The sequence below is a fragment of the Chaetodon auriga genome, chromosome 14, assembly GCF_051107435.1.
Source record: "Chaetodon auriga isolate fChaAug3 chromosome 14, fChaAug3.hap1, whole genome shotgun sequence".
In the NCBI taxonomy this organism is placed as follows: domain Eukaryota; kingdom Metazoa; phylum Chordata; class Actinopteri; order Chaetodontiformes; family Chaetodontidae; genus Chaetodon; species Chaetodon auriga.
The window spans coordinates 23,187,004-23,214,101 of NC_135087.1; the positions used below are offsets into that span (position 1 = coordinate 23,187,004).

Genomic DNA, 27,098 nt, shown 5'->3' on the forward strand with positions numbered 1-27,098 from the left:
ATCATCATGTAACTTGGCAGGCTAACATTGGCTAACATTATGCTGTAGAATTGTTTCGACTCTGTCAGTGGATAAAATATGAGACAAAAAAACTTAGTAATGTGTGCCCGGGATAAATGGATGGAACAGTATTGGTTCCGGTAAGATTCATGTATAAATTTCATGGCAAAACAGTGCTTTGGAGAAAATGCTGCTGCAGGCTATGGCTCTGCTCTCAGATTTTCAGATCCTTCGGCAATACATGAAGACTCACCATTTCTCCTTTTGCTACTGTGCAATCAAAAACAAAACATATCTCTGCCATTATTTTAGTGAAACTTGCTAAATGCTGATATGTAGCTACTCTTGGCATTTCCTGTCATACACCTTGTTTCACCATAGTTCCACCCTACAAGTTGACAGAACTGGTTGCTTACATGTGTTAACAATGAATCCACAGCTGTCTGATTCTGTTTCCCATTGGTCCACCACAGTTCTAAGGTGGAAGTACTCAGGCATGGCCCTGACTGCTTATTTTGCATATGATTTTCTTTTTTTCACGTCTTGTAGCAAATTTTAAAAAAGAAGACATATTGACAAGGTTGAAATTTTGAAAACAACATGAAAACTGTTGAAAAAAATGAAGGCATTTACAACCCATATGTCATGTTAAGATGGGGCTAATCACACCTCAGATTTTTACTCGCAAATCCTGACAGAAGAAAATTCCAGACATCAAGCTCTGGCAATAATCCTGTGTGTTTTTCTTTTGTAAATATGAACAACTAGACAATTTATGGTCCAAAGGTCCATTTAATAGTATTCCCTGTTTAGCAGCTTGACAGGAATTCCTTTTTTGGGACACTATATTTGATTAGTAAATAGTTCAGGGGCTAATAAATAAGCTCATCCTCTGTACACAAACGCACACTCAGACACACATACAGAACACACACACCTCGGCACATCCCAACAGAGTAGCAGCAACATACAGGTACAGGGACAAGCTGACAAGAGTCCAAGTAGAAAATACTTTACAACACTTCAGCAGTGACTTTCATTGTCCTTTCAATGGTGACACACCAGTGTCATTTCAACTCTGTTGCTGTGAACGAACAGTCTACATATGAGTATAAAAACGTTCCAGCAGTGTTAGTTGTCCATGTCTTCCATTCATATTCATATAATAATTAAAGTTAAGTCCCTTTACTGAGTTACAGTGTGTCAAATGAGGAGGCCATAAGATCACAATGACCAAACTTTGAACTACATCAGAGTACTTTAGCTGGCAGGAGCTCACACGCAGTGAATGGACTGCAGAAACACTGGAATAACACTGGAGTTCAGTTTTTCTGTGTTTGTGCATGATGGTGCGGTGGACAAGAGAAATGGCAATTTGAACCTTCAGGCACCATGTATGTCTCCCTGTTGTCATCACTTCTTGCTGTGACTCAACCACTCCACAGTGTCAGTACTCCCTGGCCTCTTTAAGTTCCATCTGAAACACTTGATCAGGGGGGTTATCTGCACAGTCCAGTCCATTATTGGGTGGCCTTACTGAGTGAAACTGACTCCAGTCCCCTTTGCACAAAATCCAAGGTAGTACATCCACCTTGTAATGCAGCTCTGGTGAGAACTCTGTACTGATCAAATTTGGGGCTCCTGCACCTTTGCCTCGTGTTATCAGTCTCATCTGATTATCGTAGCAGCAGTGCTGCGCTGCCAGAGTTGTGCTGTCATATGACAGCATTGAGCGGATGCAGAATCTGGCTGAAGGTTTATAGATGTCCAGGCGCTCTTTGGGTCCACTGGCATCTCTCCAGCGGTAGGTCTTTCGAAGTCTGGCGTCCTGGATGTTGACGACACTGTAAACAGCCTCAGAGGGGTAGGAGCAGGGGCAGCTGGGGAGCTCTGTGAGCACTTGGTGCAGGTACTTCTGTAGGAAGTCATTTTTGCATTTTAGCCACTTCTCACAGCTGTCTACATCTGGATGGAGGGTTGAAAAATTAGAAAAATTAGAATTGATTACAGAAAGTAGCATTACCATTACTATTGGTCAGTTAGTTTTCTCAAGTCAGTTCCAGATGGATGTGTTATAAAAGTACTGTAATTACTTCCTTTATGAATTGTGTATTAATGTGTATTATGCGATGTTTGGCTTTGCACCAGAAATGAAGGCATAGGCACATTAATTTTGAAGAGTAGAAATGTACATTTACAGTATATGTTGTACCTGGATATCATTATCTTGGTCTTCATCCTACACCTTTAATCTTAAATTACAGGCTCGGATATTTTGACTTGCTTCCAATTTACTGATTTGGAAAAGAGGAACAGGGGGAAAACATAGGCTGAAAACATGTGTCTTGTCCTCATTCTCCACTGAAGCAAGGATCACTGTTCTCAACAAAACTGTAAAGAGAGGGAAGGTCCTTCGAGGAAGGACCTGACTTCCCAGTGAGGTTGCACTTGGATTAGCTGATTGGTAACATTCGATCACACTCATGCAGGTACATTATGGCCACTATACATTTCTATCACTCTGCTAGCAGGCTCATGCTGGGTTGCTGCATGGTTACAGTCCAAAATATGCAAGAGAAAGCCATAAAATATTTTTCTTTTCTCAGCTTGCTTTTATTACCAAAATGGAGAGTACTTTGAAAAAAGGTTTATTGAAACCCACAGTCCAGAAAACATTTAAGGGTGATTGTAAGTGTGGCTCAGAAAGAAAAATCACTTAAAAAGGTTTTTGGTCAAATTAAAAGCCACTTTGTATTTGCTTTCTACAGTGGATGTATGGTTGAGAGGCAAAATGTCCGACAGGGGATCGTGTTCTCCTCTCCTGCTGTATCCTTTGTTATGTTTGCAGAGTGAGAAAAACTATCATGTTCTCTGGCGGGTGCATAGCAGCAGGAGAGCAATAAAATGGAAACTAAAAAGCAATTCAAACTTTTCTGGGAGGTGGGGTCGGTGCTTCATCAACACACTCAGCAGAGCAGCTCTCAGCATGCTGGGAAGAGAGATTTCTAAATATCAAAACCAGGCACTCACGGTGTGATTGAGTTCGTAACCCACCACTGAATGGACCATAATGTTTCATATACACGCCAACATCCATTGAAAACATGGAGTGCAACCTATTGACTCTTGACTGGATGCATGGAACAATATACACAATTCACACACACACTGCATACGTACTTGTGTCCAGGGAGTCTGTGCTGTTGGCCGTCTGGATGGGTGTCAGTTCAGTCACTGAAATCGCAGAATCTACATGTCAGAGGGGGAAAGAAAGAAGCCATTTGTCTAAGAGGTGCTTATTCACACTATATCTTGATAAACGTGAACACAAACACACACATCGACATTAATGAACAAAATAGGAATATAAGTATGAACAGTATTGGGCAGTAGCAGTGCTAAAAGTAGTGGCATTACTACTCTGACTACATTTCAAAAATTATAGAAATACTGGTGTGGACAGAACCCAGCTGGACATTTTGGATTGTATTGGATCGAGACCTGAAGAAACATGATCCCATCCCATCTTGTGCTATTTTCATGCAGGGCATTTTCAGTCTGAATGCCCACTTCGCTTCTCCTGTAAACAAAGCATAATTGTGTTTACATTCAATATTTCTCACCAAATCCCATTGAATGTATCCTTGAGGTAAAACATTTGCAAAGCTGATGTGTGAATATTTTAAACCTAAACTTGCATCTCTGGGCCTGGCTCTCACCCGGTTTAAGTCTCACTGAGCTGAAAGATTGTTGTAATGTGAAATGTGGAGTACCTCAGGGCTCTGTTCATAGTCCTATGCTTTTCTCTCTTTAAATTTCACCTCTTGGCCAAATGAAATATATTTAATTCCACTGCTACGCTGATGATTCTCAGCTGTATATACATGTAAAAGTGGATGATTATTTGCAAATTCTAGAATTAGAGGTCTGCTTATCCACTGTGTCATTAGTCCTGCTAAATACAGACACCAATTTGATCAGGTGGCTGTAACAGTAAAGAAATCACCAAGACTGCCTTTGTTGGCCTATGCAGCATTGCTGAAATTCTGTGTTTTCTGTCCATGGTTGATGCAGAAACCCTAACTCATACCTTTGTTTTTTTCCAGACTCGATTATTGTAATGGATTGTTGTTGTATTTTTGTAATTGGTAGTCTGTTATGTGCTCCAAAGTCTTTACTGTTTTTATTCTTGTGGTAGTCTTTAGGATGTCTTTCTCAAAGGAATTAATATTTGGCCCAGCGATAAATGCCGGTCATGTGGCATGATGTTAGTCTACTAGTGGCAATCTCAAATTGCCTATGAGCTCTGGAACTGTGCTGGCACTATTGTTCTTCCTCTTTTAAAAATGAAAAAAAAAACAAAAACAACAGAATAGACAAACTTTATTGGGTCACAAGGTAACTCATCTAAAAAAATAATTGAAAGACTTAAAAAGGTCCGGTATTTAGGATTTATTTAAGGCTCTATTGGCAAAATGTAGCATAATATCCGCAGTTATGTTTTCATTAGTGTAACATCACCTTAAAATACGATAGTTTATATGTGTGTGTGTGTGTGTGTGTGTGTGTGTGTGTGTGTGTATATATAGTATAGATAGTAGTATGTATATATAGTGTTTTTGTTATGTTAAAATGAAATCCACTGCGTTGCACTGCCATGTTTCTACAGTAGCCCAGAATGGACAAACCTAAGACTGGCTGTGGACAGAGCCTTCGCAAGGCCAACGTAGAGGCGGATGAGGCAAGGGGTGCTCAGTTGGTTGCAATTTACAGCCTTGCCACTAGATGTCACTAAATCTGACACACTGAACCTTACAGTTATCCCACTTCTTGTCAGAAGTGAAAATATTAGAAAGCTGATTTTTAAGTGACTGATGACTGCTGAGGAAAATAACAATTCATGCTCCAATTGTTATTAAAATTCCTTAAGAAGGAGGCAAGTTACTTTATTAATCCACGTCTTGCTCAAAGGCACCTCAGCATCGGCCAGGAGATGAACTGACACCTCTACAGCTACCGGTCCACAGTCTGTACTGTGGTCCATGCTGGGCTTGAACACACAAGTGAAATTTTTGAAATCTTGCTCGATCACAGAGTTTGGGCTTCTTACCAGCACAGCTCTCCAGGTCACATGTACGCGACTCAGTTGCTGTACATGCATAGCCGCAGGAACGGGTGCGTTTCTGGGTGCCATGTCCACAGGTGACGCTGCAGGGAGCCCAGTCACTCCACTCCTCCTCATACTCTGAAAATACAGAGAGAAAAGATGGATGAAGGGGAGACAGCACAGAGGGGAGAAAAGAAAAACTATGGAGTAATATATTAAGAGCGGGCTTTGAAGTTAGCCTTGTGAATTCCTTTCCCAGCTGGTGTATGTGTGTTATGCAATTAAAGAGCGGCTGGAAAGAGCCGGGTAACGACAGTGTGGGACCTCTGAGACATGCTCCTCTGTATTTAAACAACGCTTACAGGCGGGAGGGGGAGAACTTCAAAAGACTGAGGAGGAGGGGGAGGAGAAGGAGGGGGAGGATAGGAGCCTGCAGGACTGAAAGTCTTCCTGCAGTGAGAGTGATGACGGCTGTATGATAGCAACTCTTCACTCAGCTTTAAGAACGGTTTGAACTGAGTCAACTTCCAACATTTTAACAACAACTGGAGCTTAGTGCAGGAGCTGAACGCATACTTCTTTGTAGGTTAAAGTGTTTCAAAGGTATTTCTGCAGTGTTGACATAGCATTGATAGATTATATGCCAATATGAAAATGCAATGTATCAAAGACCTGTAAAACACTGTGAAGAGTAAAATGAAGCCTTTTGAAATTGGTCAGTGATACCAAGCTTTCCTTCCTGTTCTGATCTTTGGGCTGCAGGCAAACATGCCAGTAAGTTCTGCCCGCCTCAAAGAGCTGGAGCTATTCCCTTCAGACCAGTTTCTACACAGAAGTTAATGATACACTGCAGCTAAATGAACATTGCATACTTTTTGGGAAAGTCATAATCGCGCTAATGATCAGGCAGGAAGTATGGCCAGCTGGCACTTGTGTGTATGTGTGTGAATGTGTGTGTGTGTCATCAGAGAGCAACATGCAAGTCAGACAGTTGTACGCTCAGACACTTGGAGTGCACTGTCCCGCAGACTGTGCTGGCTGAACATCAGGACTTCTCCTATCTCCCTCCTCAACGTACACTGGCTCGAATACATCCCCCCACAGACCAAATACAGCATTAGCCAACTGAAGCCAACAGTTTATTTTAATGTCTAAAACACTTAATTCAGAGGTAAATATGAAAATATGTGGACATTAATCCCTTAATGCAACTGTCCACACAGCTACACTAAGTATGGTGGGTAAACTGTGATGGATGTTTAAAATTAGCATCTCCTAAGGAACCACTATGTCCAGCAAGGTGGGGTCAGCCGAGCTAGCACTGCAGCTAGCGAGCTTATCTGCTGGTATGTTTTCTGCCAGCTGGCCACTATTTGATATACAAGCTATTTTAACAGAGAGAGAGAGAGAGAGTTATTTTATAGACAACACCAGCCCGGGCTATGCTGAATACATTTCAGCAGTATCTAATAGTTGTTTTACTGCAGTGGCACTGAGGAGCGTCAGCTGTCCTACGAGTGGTGGTGACATACTCATGTTTACACTCCCTTCCGGGATGAAAACACAGATCTTTCAGAAGGGATTAAACTATGCAAGACACCTGACTGGACTTGATCCCTGGCCGAGGTGTGTGCAGATCAGTTGATTCACTGACATTTTCAACCTGTCACTGCTCCAGTCTGTTCTCAACTCAACTTCATGTATATAGCACCATTCAAACAGCACAGACTAAAAGATCAAAAGACAAGAAGAAATTGTATTTTTCAAGACTTAAAAAATCACTGTCAAAAAATTTAATCAAATAATTATTAGTGCAGCTTGAAAATCTTGGTTCATGTGTGATCATTGGCAGAAAAATCTGGAGCATGCAGCATGTGTGCATGTCACGTCATGCAAGTCGTGGATATGGATAATGTTCAGCTTTCTTGCCTGTTGTCATTTCTGTGCAATAATACCTGAAGAAGCATGCACAAATCAACAACAGCAACAGTGAAATGTATGAGGGCGAAATAACAGAAGAATTTGATAGGAGCACAAAGACGAGTTCGCTGGCATCAGAGGCTGAGGCCTGCAGAGGGGAGAGCAGAGAGAGAAGGAAAATATATAGAAGGAGAACAGGTTCTACACAGAAGACAGACCATAAAAAAAAACAGAGCAAAGGTGTTAATGACATGCAACACATGTTGGGGTTTATTACAACAGGCCAATCCCAGGCCCTCATTAATAGAAAGATTCTATTAACACATTTGATTTAACAAATGAAGGCAGACGATACCACCACACACCAAGTGATTCCCATTGTTTGTCATTCCCACTTTTGCCACTCATCAATATGAGCATGGCTTCGAACACAATGAGCCTGAAGCTCCGTGTGGGGCTTGTTCACACATGTGTTTTGTGCTATACGCTGCTGCTGTCATGGTTTTACATTTCAGTTTACTTATTTCACGTGTAATTCTTTTGCTTTACTTCCCGTCTTCGTGTGTTTTCCTGCTGTGGTGATTGTTGATTAGTCCCTTCCCTCCCTTGTGTACTGAAGTCTGCGTTTTCCCTCACTCAGTGCCAGTTCGTCTAAGTACCTTGTGTATCGAGCGTTCCAGGCCTTCCCAGTGCTTTTGGATCTTCGCCTTGTTTTCCTGGACTTTTCTTGTTAATGATTTTTTTGATCTAAGCCTGTAGCCTGTTTGGATTTGTTTACTTGTTTGGTCTGCTTTCTTTGGATTTGACCTTTGCCTGCCACATCATTCCATAAACCTTTTGGTAACTGCCAGTTTTTGTAAGAAATCATTTGAATGGCACCAACTCTGACTTCAGAGTCTGTATGTGGGTCCTTGCCCTTGTATTCCTTGTTTCCCTGTATGCACACACACAGAACTGTCAACCCTCCCAATTTTCCCAGGATTCTCCTGTATTTTATTCCTCTCTCTTGCTGTCCTCCCTTTTTAAATATTTTGCCATAAATCTACTGTATTTTTAACTCCTCTAAAATATGCCAGTGAATCACACAGAGGGAAAGGCGACATGAGGCATCATGACAAATGTGCCAAGCAGAGACCTGCTCCGCTAATGAATGAATGTAATAAATGTAAGGGGTATGTGGACAGTGGTCAGGGAGGGGGGCGCTGCAGGTCACCATGACCACACACAACACATTTTTGGACATTACTCAAGAATTCATACACTAATTATGACAAAATTTCCCATAAATGTCTCACTGGATAGTATGATGAAGTGATGACATTTTATATCCAAAAGGTCAAAGGTCAACTTCACTTTGACATCATAATGTTCTGCAGAAACACTTTTCTGTCCATTATTTACACCATCACTCAGGAACATTGTGACCATAATTCCCATTTGGTCAGACACTGAATGGTGACTCTAATCTTGGGTGTCCACATTCAAACTGTGCTGATTGTTTAGATCTTCTGTGCTGTGGGGTTGAACGTGTGTGTGAAGCATCCATGTTTTAGAGTTTGTAGCTTCTTTGCAGCAGCATCCATATTTGAAGCATTGTATTCCAGCACAAGCTCATTGGTTCAGCTGATATTGAGCTTCAGGTGATTGTTGTTGCACCATGTGATGAAGCTCTCTATCAGTCCTCTGTGCTCCTCTGGAAAAACAGTCTCTAAGTGAAGACAGCATGTTTCTCACTGGACATTATTCACTGGAACATACAAGTCAGTATATTGATAACTTCCATTTCACCAAAGAAATACACGTAATACCTTTCATTACATTCCTTCAGAGTCTTCACTTCATATATTATATGAGTCTGGGCTGACATGGATGTAAACTGCAATTTGACTGGTTGGTGGAGGCATACAAGCACACGGCACTAATTCTAGTTATCGATATGCACCTCTCAGGCTGTTGAATTTTGCATGTACAACACTGAACAAAGCCTGTACAATGAACTGACTCTGAGTAAAGTATCCTTTGTGACTGTGCGTGCATGTCTGACATGTTTGACATGACATGCAGTTGGCCTTGAAGGAGCAGACCCTATCATAAATCATGTCATGCTGGACAGACACTGTGTGTACTTGTGTGTGCATAAGTGAATGCATGTGGGTGCATGCATGCATGTGTGTGTGTGTTAGGAACTAGGTGTATAGTCCCTCATCTGTCAAATGAACAGAACAAAAACAGGAGCCCGTGTGCCAGGCCTAATTGACCCCAACCCTTTGGGCACACATGCATGCACGCTCACACACGCACACGCACACGCACACACACACACACACACACACACACACACACAAAGGAACACACTAGAGGTTGACTGATTAAACCCGGGTGGTTGCTTGTATAAAAAAATCCTGCTTTTTTTTTTTCAGCAGAGAGCTCTACAGTGCACAAAACATCACTCAGAAACCTCCTCTCTCTATTGTCTTGGAGTTGTGGAGGGGTGAGGGTGTATCCGCTCTCTTCCTCTGTGATGGAAGATACCAAGCAAACCTTCAAGCATCCAGACCTCTGATGTGTAACAGGACTCCACCGACATACACCAATGGCCACATGAAGTGAACTTATGATCACTTCATGTGGCCATTGGGTTTGCAAACATGTTTCCAAAATGAGGAATTTCAACCTAAAAATAGATCATTTCTAAATGCTTGGCATTTTAAAGGTATTTTTTTCCACTAATCTACAACTAAGAAGAGGTATTAAAAACAGTATATAATATTAGCACTTAGGAGTATGTGACAAGGTCTATGGGTATGTGGAGGATCAGAGGAACTACTAACTGCACTGATAACATGGAAACAGTTCAAGGGAGGTCAAATAGACCAGTGGTTCTTAAAGTGCATGCCACGCTAGCTTGGAGTGCCTTGAGAACAGGCCAAAGGTGCTGCAAGATTTGTCACATGTCCCAAAGCTGAAAGACTTAGGCTTGTTTTGAGAGAGCATTCTTACCGTAGTTATCCTTTGCATCCCAGTCTTTGTTCCACTGACCGCCCCAGTCTCCGCCAACTCCACTCAGGATGGGCTCCTCTGGGTCGTAGTTGTAGTCCTCAGACTGTTCCTCCAAACTGGCTCTTCCCAGCTCGTTCTCCGCCTGCTCTGGGTACTCCCAGAACAGCGGCCAAAACAGTTTCTTGTGGCTGTTGGCCCACTCTGAGGACGACACTGACCAGTCGTTACGCTGACCCTCCTTGGCCAGGTCCATCTCTACCTCTGTCTCAGTCTGAGTGTCATCCACCACCTCGATGGTCACCTGAAGGAAACACAAAACACTTACTGTGGTGTTTATCCTGGAGAGTACAGTGACTGACAATAATGCAAAGGGCCAATGAACTATTAATCATTAATTCAGTGTCATGGGGTCTATAATGCAGCTACACTCAACACTCAATGGCCCACAGTTGTTGAACACAAGCCTCTGTTATATGCTGGAGTGTATGTGTGTGTGGGTTTGTGCGCGTGCACGTGTTGGCATGTGTCGGTTATATGCGAGGGGATGCCGGCGTGAAACTGTAGTGGGGCAAACTGAATGGCAAATGCTAATGTTTCAGCTAGATTGCAAGTATATTTAAAGCAGCAGTTGGAGCGTCAGTCTAAAACGAGTCATGAACAACAGCCTAGCATGCACCTAGCTTACTCACTGATGTAGCTTGGCATGCATTTAATGACAAATAAACACAGTGTTTTTATGACACATGTCCATCACATTTCCATTAAAATTAATTTGTTTTGATTTGGCAATCGATACCTTTAGACCACGAGACCAGAAACTTTCCACAAAGCTGCTTTTTTAATAATTCAACCAAAGACAAAAAAAAAATAATGTATGTCAAATAAAGTTTGACTGAAATGACAGAGAATTAAAGGTTCTGACTGAACTAGACGGACTGAAGCGTTCAGTAGATGATATTTTTTGTTGACTGAAGCTAACTACACTGAAAAATTATGAGTTTTCTTGATTAAGATGAGACTAAAATGCTCAGCCCTTTAGTCAACTCAAACGTGAGCAAAAAACATGATGACCAAGTACAAAGCCAGGAAATCAGCTTGCATGCCAACTAGCATACCTGACAGTCAGTTTATTTCAAACACATAGTTATAGCATGAACTTCTGCCTCATAACTGTCTGCACACCATGCCTGTTTTGTTTTCATACTCCACCAGAGCAGCGTTATTTTAAGTCCAAAAAAAAGTTGGAACAGTATAAATGAAATAAAATGTGATAGTTTGCTAATCTGTTTTGACAAATACTCAACTGAAAACAGTACACAGACAATACATTTCATGTTTTACCTTCAACTTTATTGAGTTTTGTAAATATATGCTTATTCTGAATTGAATGCCAGCAACACAAAGAAAGAAGCTGGGACAGGGGCAAGAGAAGACTGGACAGAGCTGCTTGTGAACTTTGGTTCTGCTTTACGTGCATCAATCTACATACCGTGTAGTTTGCATGTGGTTGCATGCACCAGGCCGTGACTGTTGTACCTTGACAGTTTGGCAAGAATAGAACAAACAGCTGCAGCCATACTGTTGTTTAGGAAAAGTGAGAAGTGGTACAGTTATCATAACCAGACTGAGACTTGAACACTGTAGACTGGCATGGGACCAGGTACGAACAGGTTAACATGAAAATGTGTGGTGCGTGCACAAAGCCAGAGACTGTGAAGCATCGCCTTTGACAAACTCAACAGAGTGTATACTAAAGCATTAGTGTGAACAGTGGTCAGACCTCGCTGCCAATCCTCCTGCCAGACATTCAGTAAAGTGACCGAACAGAAGAACTCCTCAAAAGTCCACGTAATCCTTCACAGCCTGTGTGAAATCCACACTGGCAACAGTAAACAGCTCTACCCTGATCTACATATCATGATATCATCTGACTGCTTGCTCTGATTATGACCCACATGATTCCTCTCCAGTGGTGGTGAGGGTTCCTGTTTGCTTTCAGCCCTTATGACTGTTTACCTGTAGAAGTGAGGAAAGCACAGCAGCAAGAATGGAGATGCAATATGGATTACGTAACAAGTCCTGTTTGTTCATAGATGCATTAAAGCTGCCTTCAATAATGTTTCACCAATAGGGGACCATCCAAAAACAAACACAGGTCTGACATGCAGCTAACCCACTTGATGCAGCTTCCATTCATTCATCACCTCATCACAGAATTAATGTGAAATGTATATATGTTCATGTTCATGATTCATGTTCATTAAATACTGAAATTTCAAATAGATCAATAAAAATGAAGGTGTATTTTGAAAAAGTCTTCATGTAATACATGATAGCTACATACAATGATAGATGCTTGCAGACGTGATGAGGGGGGTGACGTCCCTGCTGTTTAGTTGAAGATCAGATTAAAAGTGTAATCTCCATTTATGAAAGAAGGTTATTGTGCAGCGGGGGAAGGGACAGAGAAATGGATGAAAAATAAAGTGGGATGGAAAGATGGACTGATAGCTGGTTCTGACTATCTCATACACATAAACAGACACAGGTCTGGACAAAACCCAGGTTGCTCATGTTTCCAGCAGCACCTCTGTTTGAAGACGAAACAGCAGCTAAGAACAGAGATTCCATCGTGATTCTGAGTATCAGAGAACAGAGAGGATAAACTACTGTGCTCTGAAACTGATTCAGTTCAAATGATTAGACGTAGGTGTTCCCTGTACTCTGTACATTCTTCTACATTATTAACACACTTCATTTGAATCACTGAATCAGTGGCAGTGGAAGCAGTTTAGTTGATGATGTGTTGATTGTTGTGTATAGAATATCATACAGAGTCTGTTCAGTGTGAGGCTGTCTCACACAAAAACGTACATTTTGGAGCTTATGCTACTCTGTGACTGTGGCCAGCATCAACAACAACCCACAGCATGGGGACCTGTCCAGGCATTTTTTGATCAATTGGTATTGACTGGATAATGTCCAATCCATTTCAAACTATTTGCATATCAGAATATGCCAGCTGTCAAAAATGTTCTATATTCGTGAGACTGTGGGTACAAATATGATTGCTGAACCTCTTTTCTTCATCTCTCAGCCTGATGAGCTGAGGATCCATCTGCAGAAGACAGACTGAATATTGCAAAAAAACTCTACGGACAACTCTGTCTGTGTGAAATGAATCTCTATTATGGAAAATTTCCACAACAGCTCCAAAAGAATGATTTAATCATCCATTTATTCAATGTCCACACAGTGTTATAGCAGAGAATGCTGTGACCATATTTTCCCCCAAACAGCCTTCAATTCTGAATGTTTTCCAGTCCAGAAAAGAATTTGTGACCCGGGATCATGACTGAACCACAGCAGTGCTCGCAACTGGGCTCTAAATATTTTGGGAGCCTGTCTTTCTGTGGGCCCTCTGCAGTCCACTCAGTGGTTAGATTGAGGGGTTTAAAGTGTGATTTGTCGGTCCATGGTATGTTCAGCTGATAGCCCGTATCCATTTCCAACAGAGCTAACCCTCGACTAACCTTCTGTTTCTAGTTTCAAGTTTTAAGAGTGGCTTTGCTAAAGCAGCACAGCTGTTAATCTCAGCTTGTTCTAGACATTATTGTGCACTCATCACTGAAACAGGAACCTGTTCCTATTTAAATCTGAGTTTGATGCCAAGCTTCTAATTTCTTTCACCAATGAAGCTCAGTCAGTGAAGTTGACATGGCACATTTCAGCAGAGGAAATGTTATTGTCTTGTCTGTAATTCATGCCATAACCTGCACACTGTGAAGCTGACGGGCCACAGTAAAACTGAATTCTGAAACCTACTCCTTGAGTGTTGTGGTTTAAAACAGTGAGGTGATGTCTCACATTTGTTGTCTGTGTTCAGCTGTCCTGCTGTTGAAGCAGACATTGAAGTGGACCAAGTTCCAAAGATGAAGCTGTCCCTGTGCTCTGGCTTTGATACTATGACCTCCAAGTGGACTTGCTCCTAAGAGTCGAGCCTCTGCCGGTTTAAATGGGTGATCAGTGTAACAGTCAGGTTTATAGTTAATGCTAAGTGTAACCAGCATTACACCAGCAAAACACAGACAGCATACTTTCAGCAGAGCAGCAGTTATCTTCAATCTAATGCATTATTAACACCATACCATAACTAACAGCCTTATCATCTTCATGATCTATGAAAAAACTGTCATATATAAAGTTCAATTTCATTTAAACAAATTCTAAAGTTAAATATCCTTTAAATATAAATGACCAGCAATTGTCATTAACTTTTTATTGATGTTATTAATTCTGCCAAAGGTTCAATAGTCATCCATCTGAATATTAGGAGCCTTCTTCCAAACACTGACCTCCTCACAGCCTGTGTTATAATGTATAGTCACTTTAATGTGATAACATATGTTTTCCTAAACACGCTGAAACAGCATTTCTGATATGAAATCCAGAACTATTTTGTTTGGAAGAAATGAAAGAAAATGTATAAACATTTCCTTATAGTAGACTTTTCAAGGCGGAGTCCACAATTGGCTGTTTTAATTGTCCATATTTAGGGGACTTTATTTCCCTCAATTTTTCCTCTTCCCATGATAAAAACAGACACTTAACTCAGCAGAATTGCTCAAACATCATCATCTCTGCTGACTTGTTTCTCACTCAGTCAGGATTATTAAGTCAGGGTGCTTTCTGGTTGTTTGAATGATCATTCTGTTATTTCAGGATTAAAATCCTGCATCTTTCTCCAAGATACATAAGTGTGAGGCAGCGTAATGAGTGATCTTATTAAAGTTATTGATGAACATGCCCCTTGGAAAACATTGAAAATGAAAGGTAAATATTAACCATGGATTAATTCCGATCTGATAAATCTCTTCAAACTTCGAAATGAGGCCTGGGTGAAATACCAGACAACAAGGGGCCCAGCTGACTGCGTAAATGTCCAGTTCTCTTCCTCCAGATTTTCGTAATTCTAAACAGTTTTGGAACAGGATGAAAAGAATGTGTAGTCCCCCTAAAGGCTCTGTTGTGCAGATGCGCGTCCCTGATTAAGTTGTCCATGACCCCGCCATTATCGTGAAAGCTTTCAGTCGTCACCCCATTCTCATCAGAGAAATGGTGGTGGAGAGAAAATGCTGCAACAGACACAGATGTGCATTTGAACGCTGCCTCACGTGGAGGCATGCATTTTGCATGAGGGAGTCTTGCGCCTGGCATGGAGGATGTAGAATTCTTACAGGCTGTAGCTGACCCTCTGTATGCAGCGGAAGACAACAGTTTGTTGCATGACCACGTGGTACTCTGCATCCAGGTCACAGAGAGGTCATACCAAGCAGCCATGTCTGACCCATCTCCTGATCCTCAGGGACAATCGAGGGGTTTCATTCAGCTGAGCACAGGTTATAGCTGCTGTTGCGCTTGTTAACTGTAAATAGTTTGAGTGCTGTGCAACATACCGTACAAAGATGTTTGTGATCATTTATTTTCATATGTCCAAATTGTTTCATTAAACATCTATGCAACCTCATTATTCATTCTACAAAACGTGCCTTTGAATATTCCGAGTTTCCAATGTCATAAATGCATTATTTTGTCAGACAGATGTGTGTGTGTGTGTGTGTGTGTATGTGTGTGTGTGTGTGTTTTGTTGCTGTTACTGTGTGGACTGTTTTGTTTCTCTTGAATTATTTCTTTGTATTATCATTGCTATTATTTATGTGTTTATTTTGTTTAAATTTCTTAATTTCCATGTTAGTGCAGGGGGTCCCCTTGAAAACAGATGCTGCATCTCTAAGGATTTATCCTTGAGTCAAAATTTCAAAAAACTTGGAAACATAAAGTTTAGCATCAACTGGCCCTTGGTAAATTACTTCGACATGTACTGTACCTACATATGAAATAAAATGGGTCATGTTCTGTCTCTACTCAACTAATCATAGTATGTGTGTCTCTGAGAAGTTCAGAGTCATTTCTGCTTAAATCCACACCACAAGTCATAACACCTTCTTAGTAAAGACAAGTCCGCCAGGATTGAGCTTCACAGTCGCACTAAAAAAGACCCTTTGACCTCTTACAATCGGTTATCATATGTTTTATATTTTCCCTTTTTCCTTTTTTTCTTTTTTTTCTCGACACCCTGTGTAGATGTCTGAGGGTCATGGACAAGTTGGAGCGCCCCACTGTTAAAGTGCTGCATACTGTAATTTAAGACACTGTCCTGACTCAAACCAGCTGTACAGCGAGATGGGATGTATGGAGTAAGAAAGAGATACATGGTGTAGAGGACAGAAAGTGAGGAGAGAGTGATGGAAGAGGAGTCTGACACGTACCCACCTCCTCTGATCACTGGTTTAATCCAGACCTCCTGCACTTCTCTGATGATATGAACCCTTCGTGATTTCAGAACAGTGATCTAAACCTACTTCCATTGATAAAATTAATCAAAAAAATATTGACTTCTCCCTACATGCATATTGCCTACCTGGATGTTGGGGTTCTGTGAGGTCATGTCTGCATTGGCCAGCTCTGGAAAGTTCCTCAGGTCCAGGATGAAAAGCTCATGGTCCTCCTCAGGCTCTGGCAGGGGCAGGACACCCTGGTGATGGTGCTGAGACCAGCGGTGTCTGGACCTGGGGGGAGATGGACCAGAGGGCAGAGTCTGCAGCAGGTTCTCCTCCTGGAGCTCCTGGAGAGTCTGATGATCATTGCCATGACCATGCTCTGCTATCACCTGTGAGGTAAGTGACAGTGAAAAGACGGTGATTCTGTTGTCTACCACAGGTGATATTGTGCCAATAAAAGAGAATAAGGCCTAAGACAGGAATGAATAATACAAATACAGTAGTGTTACTTATTGTCCTGTAAGCCATCAAGAGCACAAGGAATCACTACGTCACCAAGCTTCCAGCACCACCTACTACCACCTAGGACACATATATGAAGTTCACTGTGTCACCTTCCACTGTGATCAGGCACCTCCTTCCACCACAACAGATTTTTTGGCTTCGGTCCTGACAATATGGCAAGCAGTAAACCCAAGACCAGACTTCAAAAATATTTATCACACAAATACCTTCATGTTCTTATACAGCTGGAGCGAGTAAAAGAGGAAAAAAAGAAAAATGAGAATTGGGCTGAAGAATTATCAGAGGGAAGAGGATGTGGGGAAAGAATTGTTAGGATCTGGACTCCTTGGTTTTGTCATTTCCTGTTTTATTTTGTAGCCATCCCTCGTGTGTCAAAGTTTCCTTTACTTCCTGTGTTTGTCTGCCCCTGTGATTGTTTGATTGTGTTCACCTGTGTGTACTTAGTTCTCCTCCCTAGTCTATTTAAGTGAATGTGTTTTCCTTTGTCTTTGTCGCATCATCCCTTATTTGTGACTTTCCTTGCTCCCTGTGATTCTCGTGAGTAATTCTAGTTTAGTTCCTGGTTTCTCTGTTTGTTAGAAGATTGTTGTTTCCCTGGAATTGCTTTTGTTTTTAGATTTTTGTACTTAGTTGGATTTGGCTTGGCTTATTTTGTTAAGTACATCATTTGGACTGTTTCCGCTCAGCCTTTTTGTTTGAACTGCATCATTGGGGTCACTCCTTTTTTTTGGAATCTTCCTATCGTGCCGAAGCTGCTTGATAGACTCCATTAAAGCCATGCTGCAGAGGCAGTCAGTTTGCGATTTAGCAGTCTCAGCTCCTCAGCCATCAGACCCCCAGCCTGCTAGCCTCCCACCAGCTGCCGCTCCAGAGTCGGCTGGCCCCAGTCCAGCTAGCCTCCGGTCAGCTCCCGTCCCTGAGGTCCAGTTTCACAGCATCTCAAAGGCCCCGCTGCCCAGCTCCTCATCCTCACCACTGCCCAGAGGTCCCGTTGCCCAGCGTCCCAGAGGGGTTCCTCCTTTGCCGTCGGCCTCCAGAACAGTTTCAGCTTCATTGAAAGCCTCCTGGGGGGTCTCGCCTTCACCGACGGCCTCCTGAAGGGCTCCGCCTTCAGTGGCCACCTGTCCGTCCTCCACAGAGGCTTTGCCTCCACCAGTCACCTACCCATCCTACGGAGAGGTTCTGCCTCTGTCGGCCTCCTGTCCATCCTCCTGAGAGGTTCAGCAGAACCTCTTCCTGACCTCCCTCCCTCACTGCTTTTTAACTTCCTGGATGTTGGGTTTTGTTTTTTTTTTTGTTTGTTTGTTTTGTTGGGACATGTGGGATCTCTCCCCTTTTTTAAAAAAAAAGATGAACACAGCTGGGGTCGACAACTTAATACTGACAGAGAGAAAAAATAAATAACAAAAACGTTGCCTTCTGCAGTAAATAGAGCAAAATGAAAATGTGGATTATTGTTATTGTTATTGTTATTATTATTTAGTGTGGGGGGACCGGCTGGAGTCTATCCCACTGTGCAAAAACCTCTTTTAAAGTGTTTGCCTTTATTTTGTTAAAATATCATTGGAACTGCTTCCGTCCTGCCTTTAAGTCTGCATAGTTTAGAGTGGAACACCAGGACAGCCATCATTCAATTAAATGGATATATTTGGTGATACTGTGTGCTGGGGGAAGTCTGTCTGCCATCCATCTGCCCAGGAGTTAATAATGCCACTTCAGTCTTGTTGGCCAGACTGTGAAACACGTTGCCATGACGGATTTACATGAAACCTAAGGAGTGAACGTCAAGCTGGATATTATGTTTGCCAGCAAATTTAAGTTCTGGTGTATAGATGAGAATGTGAGTGTGTGGCATACTTCTGACAGTAGAATTGACATTTCCCCTGTCCCTGTGCCCTCCCTGAAGACACACTTTGCATGGAAACATGTAAGGAGTCAGAGGCCCTACAAAGTGTGATTTGACACCTAGGGATGGATTCTGATTGCAGTTCTAGAGAAGGAAATGCCAGTCACTCCACCACTTTGGTCTAGACTGAATTCTCAACATAGTGAAATGCCTGCACAATTATTGGATGGCTACAGGGGTCATTTATAAGGGGAAATGAATAATACAATATGCTGTAACACTAATCATGTTTGCAAGTGGACTGTGTTTTTCTTTTTTTTTTTTTTTTGAAGTTCAAGACCAGTAGAGAGTCAGTTCAGGAAAACTGACAGTTAACTCTCAGTTTTCATCTTATCAATTTAACAGTTCTGCATCAGGATTTACAGTATTTTGAGTGGCTAAAGAAAAGTAAAGTACAATAATTAGCAGCTTACATATGTTATTCTAACATAATACATTTAATCAACATTTGCTTTTCAGTTTTCTTAATTTTATTTTCAGGTTGTGAACAATAACAACTTCCAAATGTGTGCATCTCTGCTGAACCAAATGATGCTGCAGCTATAGACTCTAGTACAAACTGTTCCCTGGCAATGAAAAAAATGGACGAGCAATAATTTGTTACGTTAAATCAGGACAAAACTAAAATCCTACTAGGCAGCTCCAGAACAAAAAGGGAAATGCTGTTTAATAATCTGGGAATTTAACTTCCTGGATTAAATCTCAGGTTATGAGTCTTTCTGTTATCGTAGATTCAGATCTAACTTTCATGTTCCACATCAACAAGGTGACGAAAACTTCTGTTTTCAAAAGTACGACCATTTATAAATCAAAAAGGTGCTGGAATTACTGTAATTCAATATTTACTGGCCTCCAAAAAAAAAAAAAAAAACTGCAGCTCTGCTATTAATCAGAACCATGAGGAGAGAGCGCATTAGTCCAGTTTTAGCTGCTCTGCACTGGCACTTCAGGATTGATTTTAAGGTCCTCCTCTTTATAGTCTTTAATGCACTAGGCCCAAGCTACATTGCTACTAAATCTCTTGTTCACTATTTGCCTTCAACAACACTGAGTTCATCTGCTGCTGGTTTAAAGATTTATCTTTCACTTCAACCTTTAACTAGCCTTGACTTTCCTGACACAGATCTGAAACTTTCGCACAATCTTCCATCTTTTACTTGGTGTCCCAACATTATTGGAATCAAGGTTGTAGAGTTCAATGTATTAGCGCTGACTGACCTCGCATTTCTCACACAAGTTGATAGTTGTAGTATTATTTGTGTTCATTCACATTACTAACATGAGTAAAGCAAATAAACACAAACAATCATCCCTTGTGTTTTTTCACTCCAAATAGCCAGAATACCTGTAAGCTAGCAACCATCAGGAGGCACTGACTGTGACTGCGGTTGTGCGTGTGTGTGCGTGTGTGCTCAGTTCAGCCTCTGACTGAACTGAGCACACACCAGAGACACTGGTTCCTTCTGTTTCCCTCCAGTCCTTCTTCTTTTCCCCACTTCTCTCTGTATGTTCTAAGGTGAAGTACATTTCCTCTCCGGTCTGCAGTCAACATTGACAGAGAGAGTCACTACAAACACCCATCAGTGGAGGTCGGCACCACCGCTGCTGCAGACAGGTTGAGAAGCGAGACTGAAGATAAATCTACTTTTTAAACCCTGAAGTTAAAAAAATAGGCTCTGAGCCCTCCTCACAGGAGCAAACAGCTCAAGATCAGAGCAGAATCCTGTGTGACTCCAGTTGCTTATTCTCCCAACAGCTCCTGCTCTGCCCCCAGCTGGCTGTCAGCGAACAGCAGCTCTGTCCCTCCACTCCACCATGTCATCCCAAAACCACACTCTGCAAAGTTCTGTGATATGTGCAAGTTTTTTGTTGGTTGCAATCTGCAACTTCACCTCTAGATGCCACTGAATCCTACACACTGGACCTTTAAGATGAGCACAAGCTTGTGCAGTGAAAGCACTATCTTGTGTTCCTTCATTAAAAAGGTAAAGAATCCAGCGCATACACATGATCATCAAGTAAAGCATACATACTGAAACATAGATTATAATATACAGTTTCATGTGTACCTCATCTAGGGTGCAGGACATTTGAGAGCCGTGCATCCCACACAGCCTATTCCACAAAAAAGCACACCACTTAAATTTGAACTGGCTCAAGAATTTGACGCCCTCCGTAAAATGTGGCATCAGCTTCAGCATGCCTCTTGGGAGGGAGTGGAGAGGGATGACTGTCTGTCCAGGATTATTGGGTTAAAGTAGCAACTACTACTTCAGGTCCCCAGTGGCTTTTCAGTGAATGTGCTCCCTCTGCACCACACTCAATATTTCCCTGTTCACATTCCTGTTCCAGTTTTGGATAAGTGGCTGTTTGTGTGTAAAATGCCAAGTACATATTGCAACCCTGGACTGAGCGAGGCTTCAAGGTTCCCTGTGAGCAGCATGAAACCAAGCGCTTTAATAAAAACATACAGCCCACAGTGAAAGAAGAGAGAGTGGTGCTATGAGACCAGAGTACAGAGGAAAATACTTATGCACATATATTTCCATTGATATACAGTGAGTGTGTAATGTTGCACTGAGTTTACAGTTTACTTTGCTGTACAACATTATGGTATACAGTAAGTGCACCAGGGTAGGGGGAGCCTCTGGTTACACTCCTCTGTCATTACTTTGTCAATACTTTGTTAGTTATCCTGATGAGTGTCAAGTTGGTGGCTGAGGCAGCCTGCATCTAGAAAGCCTCTGCAGACACTTTAGGATATGACAGTGAATGCAGAAAATCCGATATAAGCAAGATTGGAGCCATGCTAGGAGCCCCTTAAAGCAGCAATTTTCATTTTGTCGTGTAATATAAAACCGATGGTCAGACAATACAGATTTTGGTATCAAATCAAATGAACTGTATTGTCACAAACACAATCATACACAGTTTAACATGTAGATAGGCGCCTTGAAAAGTATTTGGTCACTTTCACACTTCTAGTTCATTTGACACCACAGAAACATGATACATTGGTGAATTTCAGTTTTTAAATGCATGCTAAAATACAACATCAAGAATGTATTTGAGAGCGGACTGTGCATAAGTGTGTGTGGTTATCCCCATCTATACAATTCATCCCCTTGAGAATAAGACAAGAAATGTTCTTTGTTAGAGATTGGGGAGGCTTTGGAATGAAGCCAAGAGAAAGCTATGATGATGGGCTTTTCTTTTTTGAATGTAACCATTCAAAATCGGTATAAGCACCTTTGCCTTGGACATGGTCAGACAGCATATTGTATGATTGTTTGAAGCATAATGATCATTTTAGATCCAGCATCTAACAGGGCAAAAGCAACCCTAATGTTCACCAAGATGTGATTGCACTGCTTTGACTTCCTCACCTTAACAGATGCAACCTAGCTCACCATGCGCACGGCTGTGGCTAATACCATAGCCATATAACAGACCAGAACACAACAAAAACATTCAAGAAATCCACATACCTAAACGATGCCTTCCATATGGTTACAGTTTCGTTTAAATTGCTCCATAGAGCCATAGAGGGGAACTGCAGAGTCTGGTGATAGTTTCCTGTGGGTTTGTGACTATAACCAACACCTCTCATATTAAAAGGTAGTCATTTTCAAATCAAAAGTGCAGATAATGTGAATAGTGATCATCCATTATGGGCTGAGAGTGACAGAAAGGCATCATTTTCTATACCCCTAAAACCTGTTTTTTTTTTTTTTTGTTCTATCAAACATCAAATACGACATCAAATACTGATATCCTTGATCATTCAGTGATTATACTTACACAGTAACAGTTGATGCTTGTATGGTCTGTGAGACAATGCATCTTCTGGACATTATTGGATTAGCTTGAATGTGAAGAAGGAAAGCAATTCTCTTCCAGTGTTGTCTCAGCTCCCCCTCAGTGCAACAGCTAGCAGGGGATGTTCCCAGTGAGATTACACAGGATTGCTCAAACACATCTTGATTTATTAGAAACCACGCCAATTGGCACCAATCAATCTGGCACTTCAGATTTTGGTCAATAATCATCCCCACAGCAGGGCACCCACAAAGTTCACCCGGTACAGTGTGTACTAAGGCTGTGTCCTTACCATAGCGGCCCAGACTCAATTCCAACCAGTGCTAACCAGCCTCCTTCACTCCTCTTTCAAACCATCTGTCCTCCCTATCACAATATGTATGTTGTTGTGCTTGGATGAGTGTCCCTCATCTTTTAGCTAGAGCTAAACTGCTGAGTCTTGACCTGAGGAGTTGGCCTTCCTGTGTTGAGTCATGCTTTTGTTCATTGGTTGTTTGTTCCCAATATACATGTCTGTACGTCTTCAGTGCACTGGGCTGCATACACTGGATGTTTTTTCTTTTGTTTGGGTGTCTTTAGTCTTTCGTATAGATTCTGTCTTCGGTGTTGCTGGGTTTGAAAAACATAGGGATGCAGTGTTTGTTGAAAATTTCTCAGATACTCCAGACACACAAGGAATGATGACATTGCTGCATTTGTTTTTGTTTTCTTCACCTTCTGGCTGGTGTTCTTCCTGGATCTTGTGGCTGTCCAGTTAGGGTATCCACAAGCTTTAAGTGTGTCCCTCAGATGTCTGTGCTCCTTCTCTTGGGCATGGGCACGTGTTGGTATACTCTCAGCTCAGTGCTGCAGGGTTCTGATAACTTCTAACTCATGCTCCAGTGTGTGGTGAGAGTCAAAGAGTAAGTACTGGTCTGTGTGTGTCATTTCATTATATACTACAATGTGAAAGCTCTTGTCCCCTTTAATGTGTATGGCACAATCCAAAAAGGCTAAGCTGCTGTTTCTTATATCCTCTTGTGTGACCTTGATGTTACCGTTCTTTGAGTGTTCTGTGAAGGTTGACACCTCCTGGGTTTTGACATTTTGACATGTCTTGACACATGTTATCCACATATCTAAACCAGTGGCTTCGTGCTGTTCCTCTGGAAGAGTTCAGGACTCTACCTTCACGCTTAGGTGGACCACAATGTGAGTATCTACCCTCTCTGTTATCTCTGGAAACCCCCTCAACTCTATTGACAAGTAAGCAAGTGGTGCTCAGACAAGGGTCCAGCATCCGCAATCATGGTCTGGTTTGGAGGACAACACTGTATATATAATGTATATTCTGGACAAGCAGGACAGATGGCTTGAAAGAGGAGTAATGGAAGCTATTTGCCTAAAAACAGAGAAACTATCCCTTAACAGAGGAGGAGGTCTAAAACACCACTGATGCCCCACCTACAATGCCATCCTTTCATCTCTTCCCAACAGATTTAACAACTTTTTCACAGTTGGCCTCATGTGACAACCTTAACGACTGTCGTTCACACAGCCAGCCACACCCAAGTGTTTTCAACGACTGTGATAACAACCCCACAGAGGTTAAATACCTGCAACTCCCCACCAGCCAGTCTGAACTGCAAAAGCCGCTTGGATGAGAGGCAAAACATTTTCAAGATTCAAGGCCTTGATTCACTCCTCCTGGGATAACCATGACCTGTATGACCGAGAATCTTCACAGAAGCTGTACCAAGCTGACTGATGATTGATTATAATGATTAGACAAATCATTGAGTTCTGGGCATTTTCCTCCAAGGCCCTGTTGTAACACTTTTTGCTTGATGGCAGCCATGTTTCAACCTATCTCAGTATCCCAGTGCTCTACACCAATTTTGATGTTGCTACAGTAAAAATGCAACACATTCCATTCATATTACTGTTTTTCAAATAATTCAAAAGGCAGAAAATCCTTCATTGCATACTTATACAGTCCAAGAGGCTTTTTTTTTTTTTTTGGTCAAGCATATTAAGCTGGACTTGCATGCAGAATTTCAAATTAATGGCCTTGTGGTGTGAGGGGTGTAGCCTTCTCAAAACTGAAAATTCGGCTCTTAATTGAAGCAGGGCCATCTGGCCAATTTGGCTCATGTTTCTTAGGAAGAATGAGTACATCATTTCCAGTAACTAGGCCAAATTTTGTGTTTCTATACCATTCTAGCTCACGGCAATTTGAGCCAATGTGGCAAAAAAAAAATACAATTCAAATAAAATAAAATAAATTTAAACAACATAAAATAATGAACCAGCACTAAAACAATAGGGTGCTGCTCCCTCGAGGCTTGAACCCTCATTATATAAAAAAATAATACTACTAATAATAATAATAATATAATGGTTGCTTCAAACAGGGACCTATTTGGTCTTTTCTGTGTGTCTCTGTAGAGTGTGAATAAATACAAAGTGAAGTCTTTAGTTAACTTTACTCGAAGGCGCAACAAGGAAGAAAAAAGGAATGTCACCTGCTTACTTTTAGCCTTTAGTCAATCATTGATTTACATAATCTACAAACTAAATGTTTGATTCTATGATTCACACAGATGCAAAAGTGAAAAAGCCAGTCCAACCCACAGAGATGAATGTGAACCAGAGGATGCCAAACACATGATGCCACTGGTTTCAGCATTACACAGTTCATGATGGCACACTGTGACAACTGGCAGAAGAGAGGCAACAGCCCTCAGAACACTTTTCGTTTCTTCAGAGGGTTTAAAGTTAAGCCCATCTATCAGTGTTTACTGTGAACAGGCAAAACTCACATCACCATCAACCCAATCAGCTTTTGGGACTCAGCGCTAAATTGAGTGTTCTACTGATCAAAGAGTTATGAGGTGAAATCAATATTAGAAACACACCCTCTCAACATTCAGTCTCAATAAGGTGTCTCTCAAACATGTGTTGTATTCGACTGTCATAATGTGGGCAGCATTCAGAGCCGTGGAGCGCTTTACCTCAGTCTCAGGCGCTGTGGAGTTCTTGTCCCGGACTGAAGTCTTCTTTGAGTTGGTGGGAAATCCGCTGACTGACACCAACACCACAGTGAGGATTAGCAGCCATAGATGCGACGCTTCCCTCCGCTGCATCTTTATCCAAACTCTGTGCTGATCTTTCCTCAAAGATGCACAATCCTCCAGCCTGCGTCCTCAGATGGAAGAGGGGACGATCGCAGACAGAGCTGCACACATGTGCCTGTTCTCCGTGCGCTTCCTCAGCGCTGCCGCTCCGTGCTGAGTCTCTGGCTCCTCTAATTCTAACAGACCTAATACCTGATACCCGCTTCTAATGTTGCTATGTTCATTTCATTCACAAGTCCGAACAATAACCGGCGTTTCCAATCAGTGTTTCCCGTTCATGCGCAGAGGTGAAATTGTGAAACTGCTGTTCGTGGTCTAACGCAACCTCCAACCCTCGAAACGGAGAGTAAACCACGTCCACATGGTTTCCAGTTCTCCTCTCCTCAAACACATCGGCTCCTCTGGTTGCAATCCAGTTTGTAGTATTGGAGCAGCCCCCTCTGCCTTGGATGACGCAGCGTGGTAGATTCATCAGGCAGAGAGAGAGAGAGAGAGAGAGAGAGAGAGAGAGAGAGAGAGAGAGACAGACAGACAGACAGACAGACAGACAGACAGAGAGAGACGGAGAGAGACAGACAGACAGAGAGAGGAGAGACAGGGGGAGGGGGGGAGAGAGTGCAGCACCAGAACAATATTCTTACTTTTATCTGCATTTACATGCAAGCATTATATGCAAATTAATGGTCTTGCTGGTAATAATAGCCTATTGATTATATGAATTGATGACAACACCTGAAAGATCCACTTTACCTCAATAGGGAATGTAAAGTTGATGTCCTGTCTTGTTGAATTTTGGGTAACTGACATCATTATTTTGTTTCATGCCATGCCTTTTCAGGTACATCACTGGACTGCAGCCACCATCCCTGTGTGTTATCATGACTACCCATTAGTTTAACAGACCAGTGACACCATAACCTGCCTGGAAAAGACTTTATCCCGCAAGTTATTACGTCAGCATAACTGAAGGGTCTGACTTGTTTATTTAGTTGGAAATCAGCTCAGTAACCAAAGTATCTGCAGCTACTGTGAGAAGTGCATTGTGTCCATGTTCCAGAGTAACTTGGATCTTTCCACTGGAGCTTTTTACTTGTCAGTTATTGACATATTTATGCTTTAAATTCTTTATCAAAGCAGCAGCCTGTCTGTTTGATATGCATTCAAAATACCAGAGAGAATATTGAATGACATAATAATGACTGTCGTGTGTTGGTTATATTCATTATTTACTATTCATTGTTTCTTGTATGACATATAGAGCATCACAATATAAGTACAACTACTAAAGACTGCAACAGCTCATCACTCATCACATCAAGTAGTGCCAATATATCAGACTACAAACCTGCACTCTGTGTCTCTGT

The 27,098-nt window shown here is 41.8% G+C and overlaps 1 protein-coding gene across 1 annotated transcript; it reads right to left on the reverse strand.

The window, feature by feature from the left end:
* Positions 1-775: 775 nt before the first annotated feature.
* On the reverse strand, positions 776-26,137 carry ism2a (isthmin 2a). The gene is made up of 6 exons (XM_076748911.1): positions 25,612-26,137; positions 16,509-16,757; positions 10,028-10,328; positions 5,111-5,245; positions 3,181-3,249; positions 776-1,965 (listed from the first exon to the last, which is right to left on the reverse strand). Exons 1-6 carry the CDS (start codon positions 25,741-25,743, stop codon positions 1,448-1,450), a joined length of 1,404 nt encoding a protein of 467 aa, XP_076605026.1. The 5' UTR covers positions 25,744-26,137; the 3' UTR covers positions 776-1,447.
* Between the last annotated feature and the right edge of the window lie 961 nt (positions 26,138-27,098).

Excerpts from the sequence above, each read along its gene's own strand:
- ism2a (XM_076748911.1), bottom strand. The coding sequence starts at position 25,743 with ATGCAGCGGAGGGAAGCGTCGCATCTATGGCTGCTAATCCTCACTGTG. Across the intron at positions 10,329-16,508 it reads CACAGAACCCCAACATCCAG|GTGACCATCGAGGTGGTGGA; the intron begins GTAGGCAATATG and ends TGTTTCCTTCAG. Across the intron at positions 5,246-10,027 it reads GGATGCAAAGGATAACTACG|AGTATGAGGAGGAGTGGAGT; the intron begins GTAAGAATGCTC and ends CTGTATTTTCAG.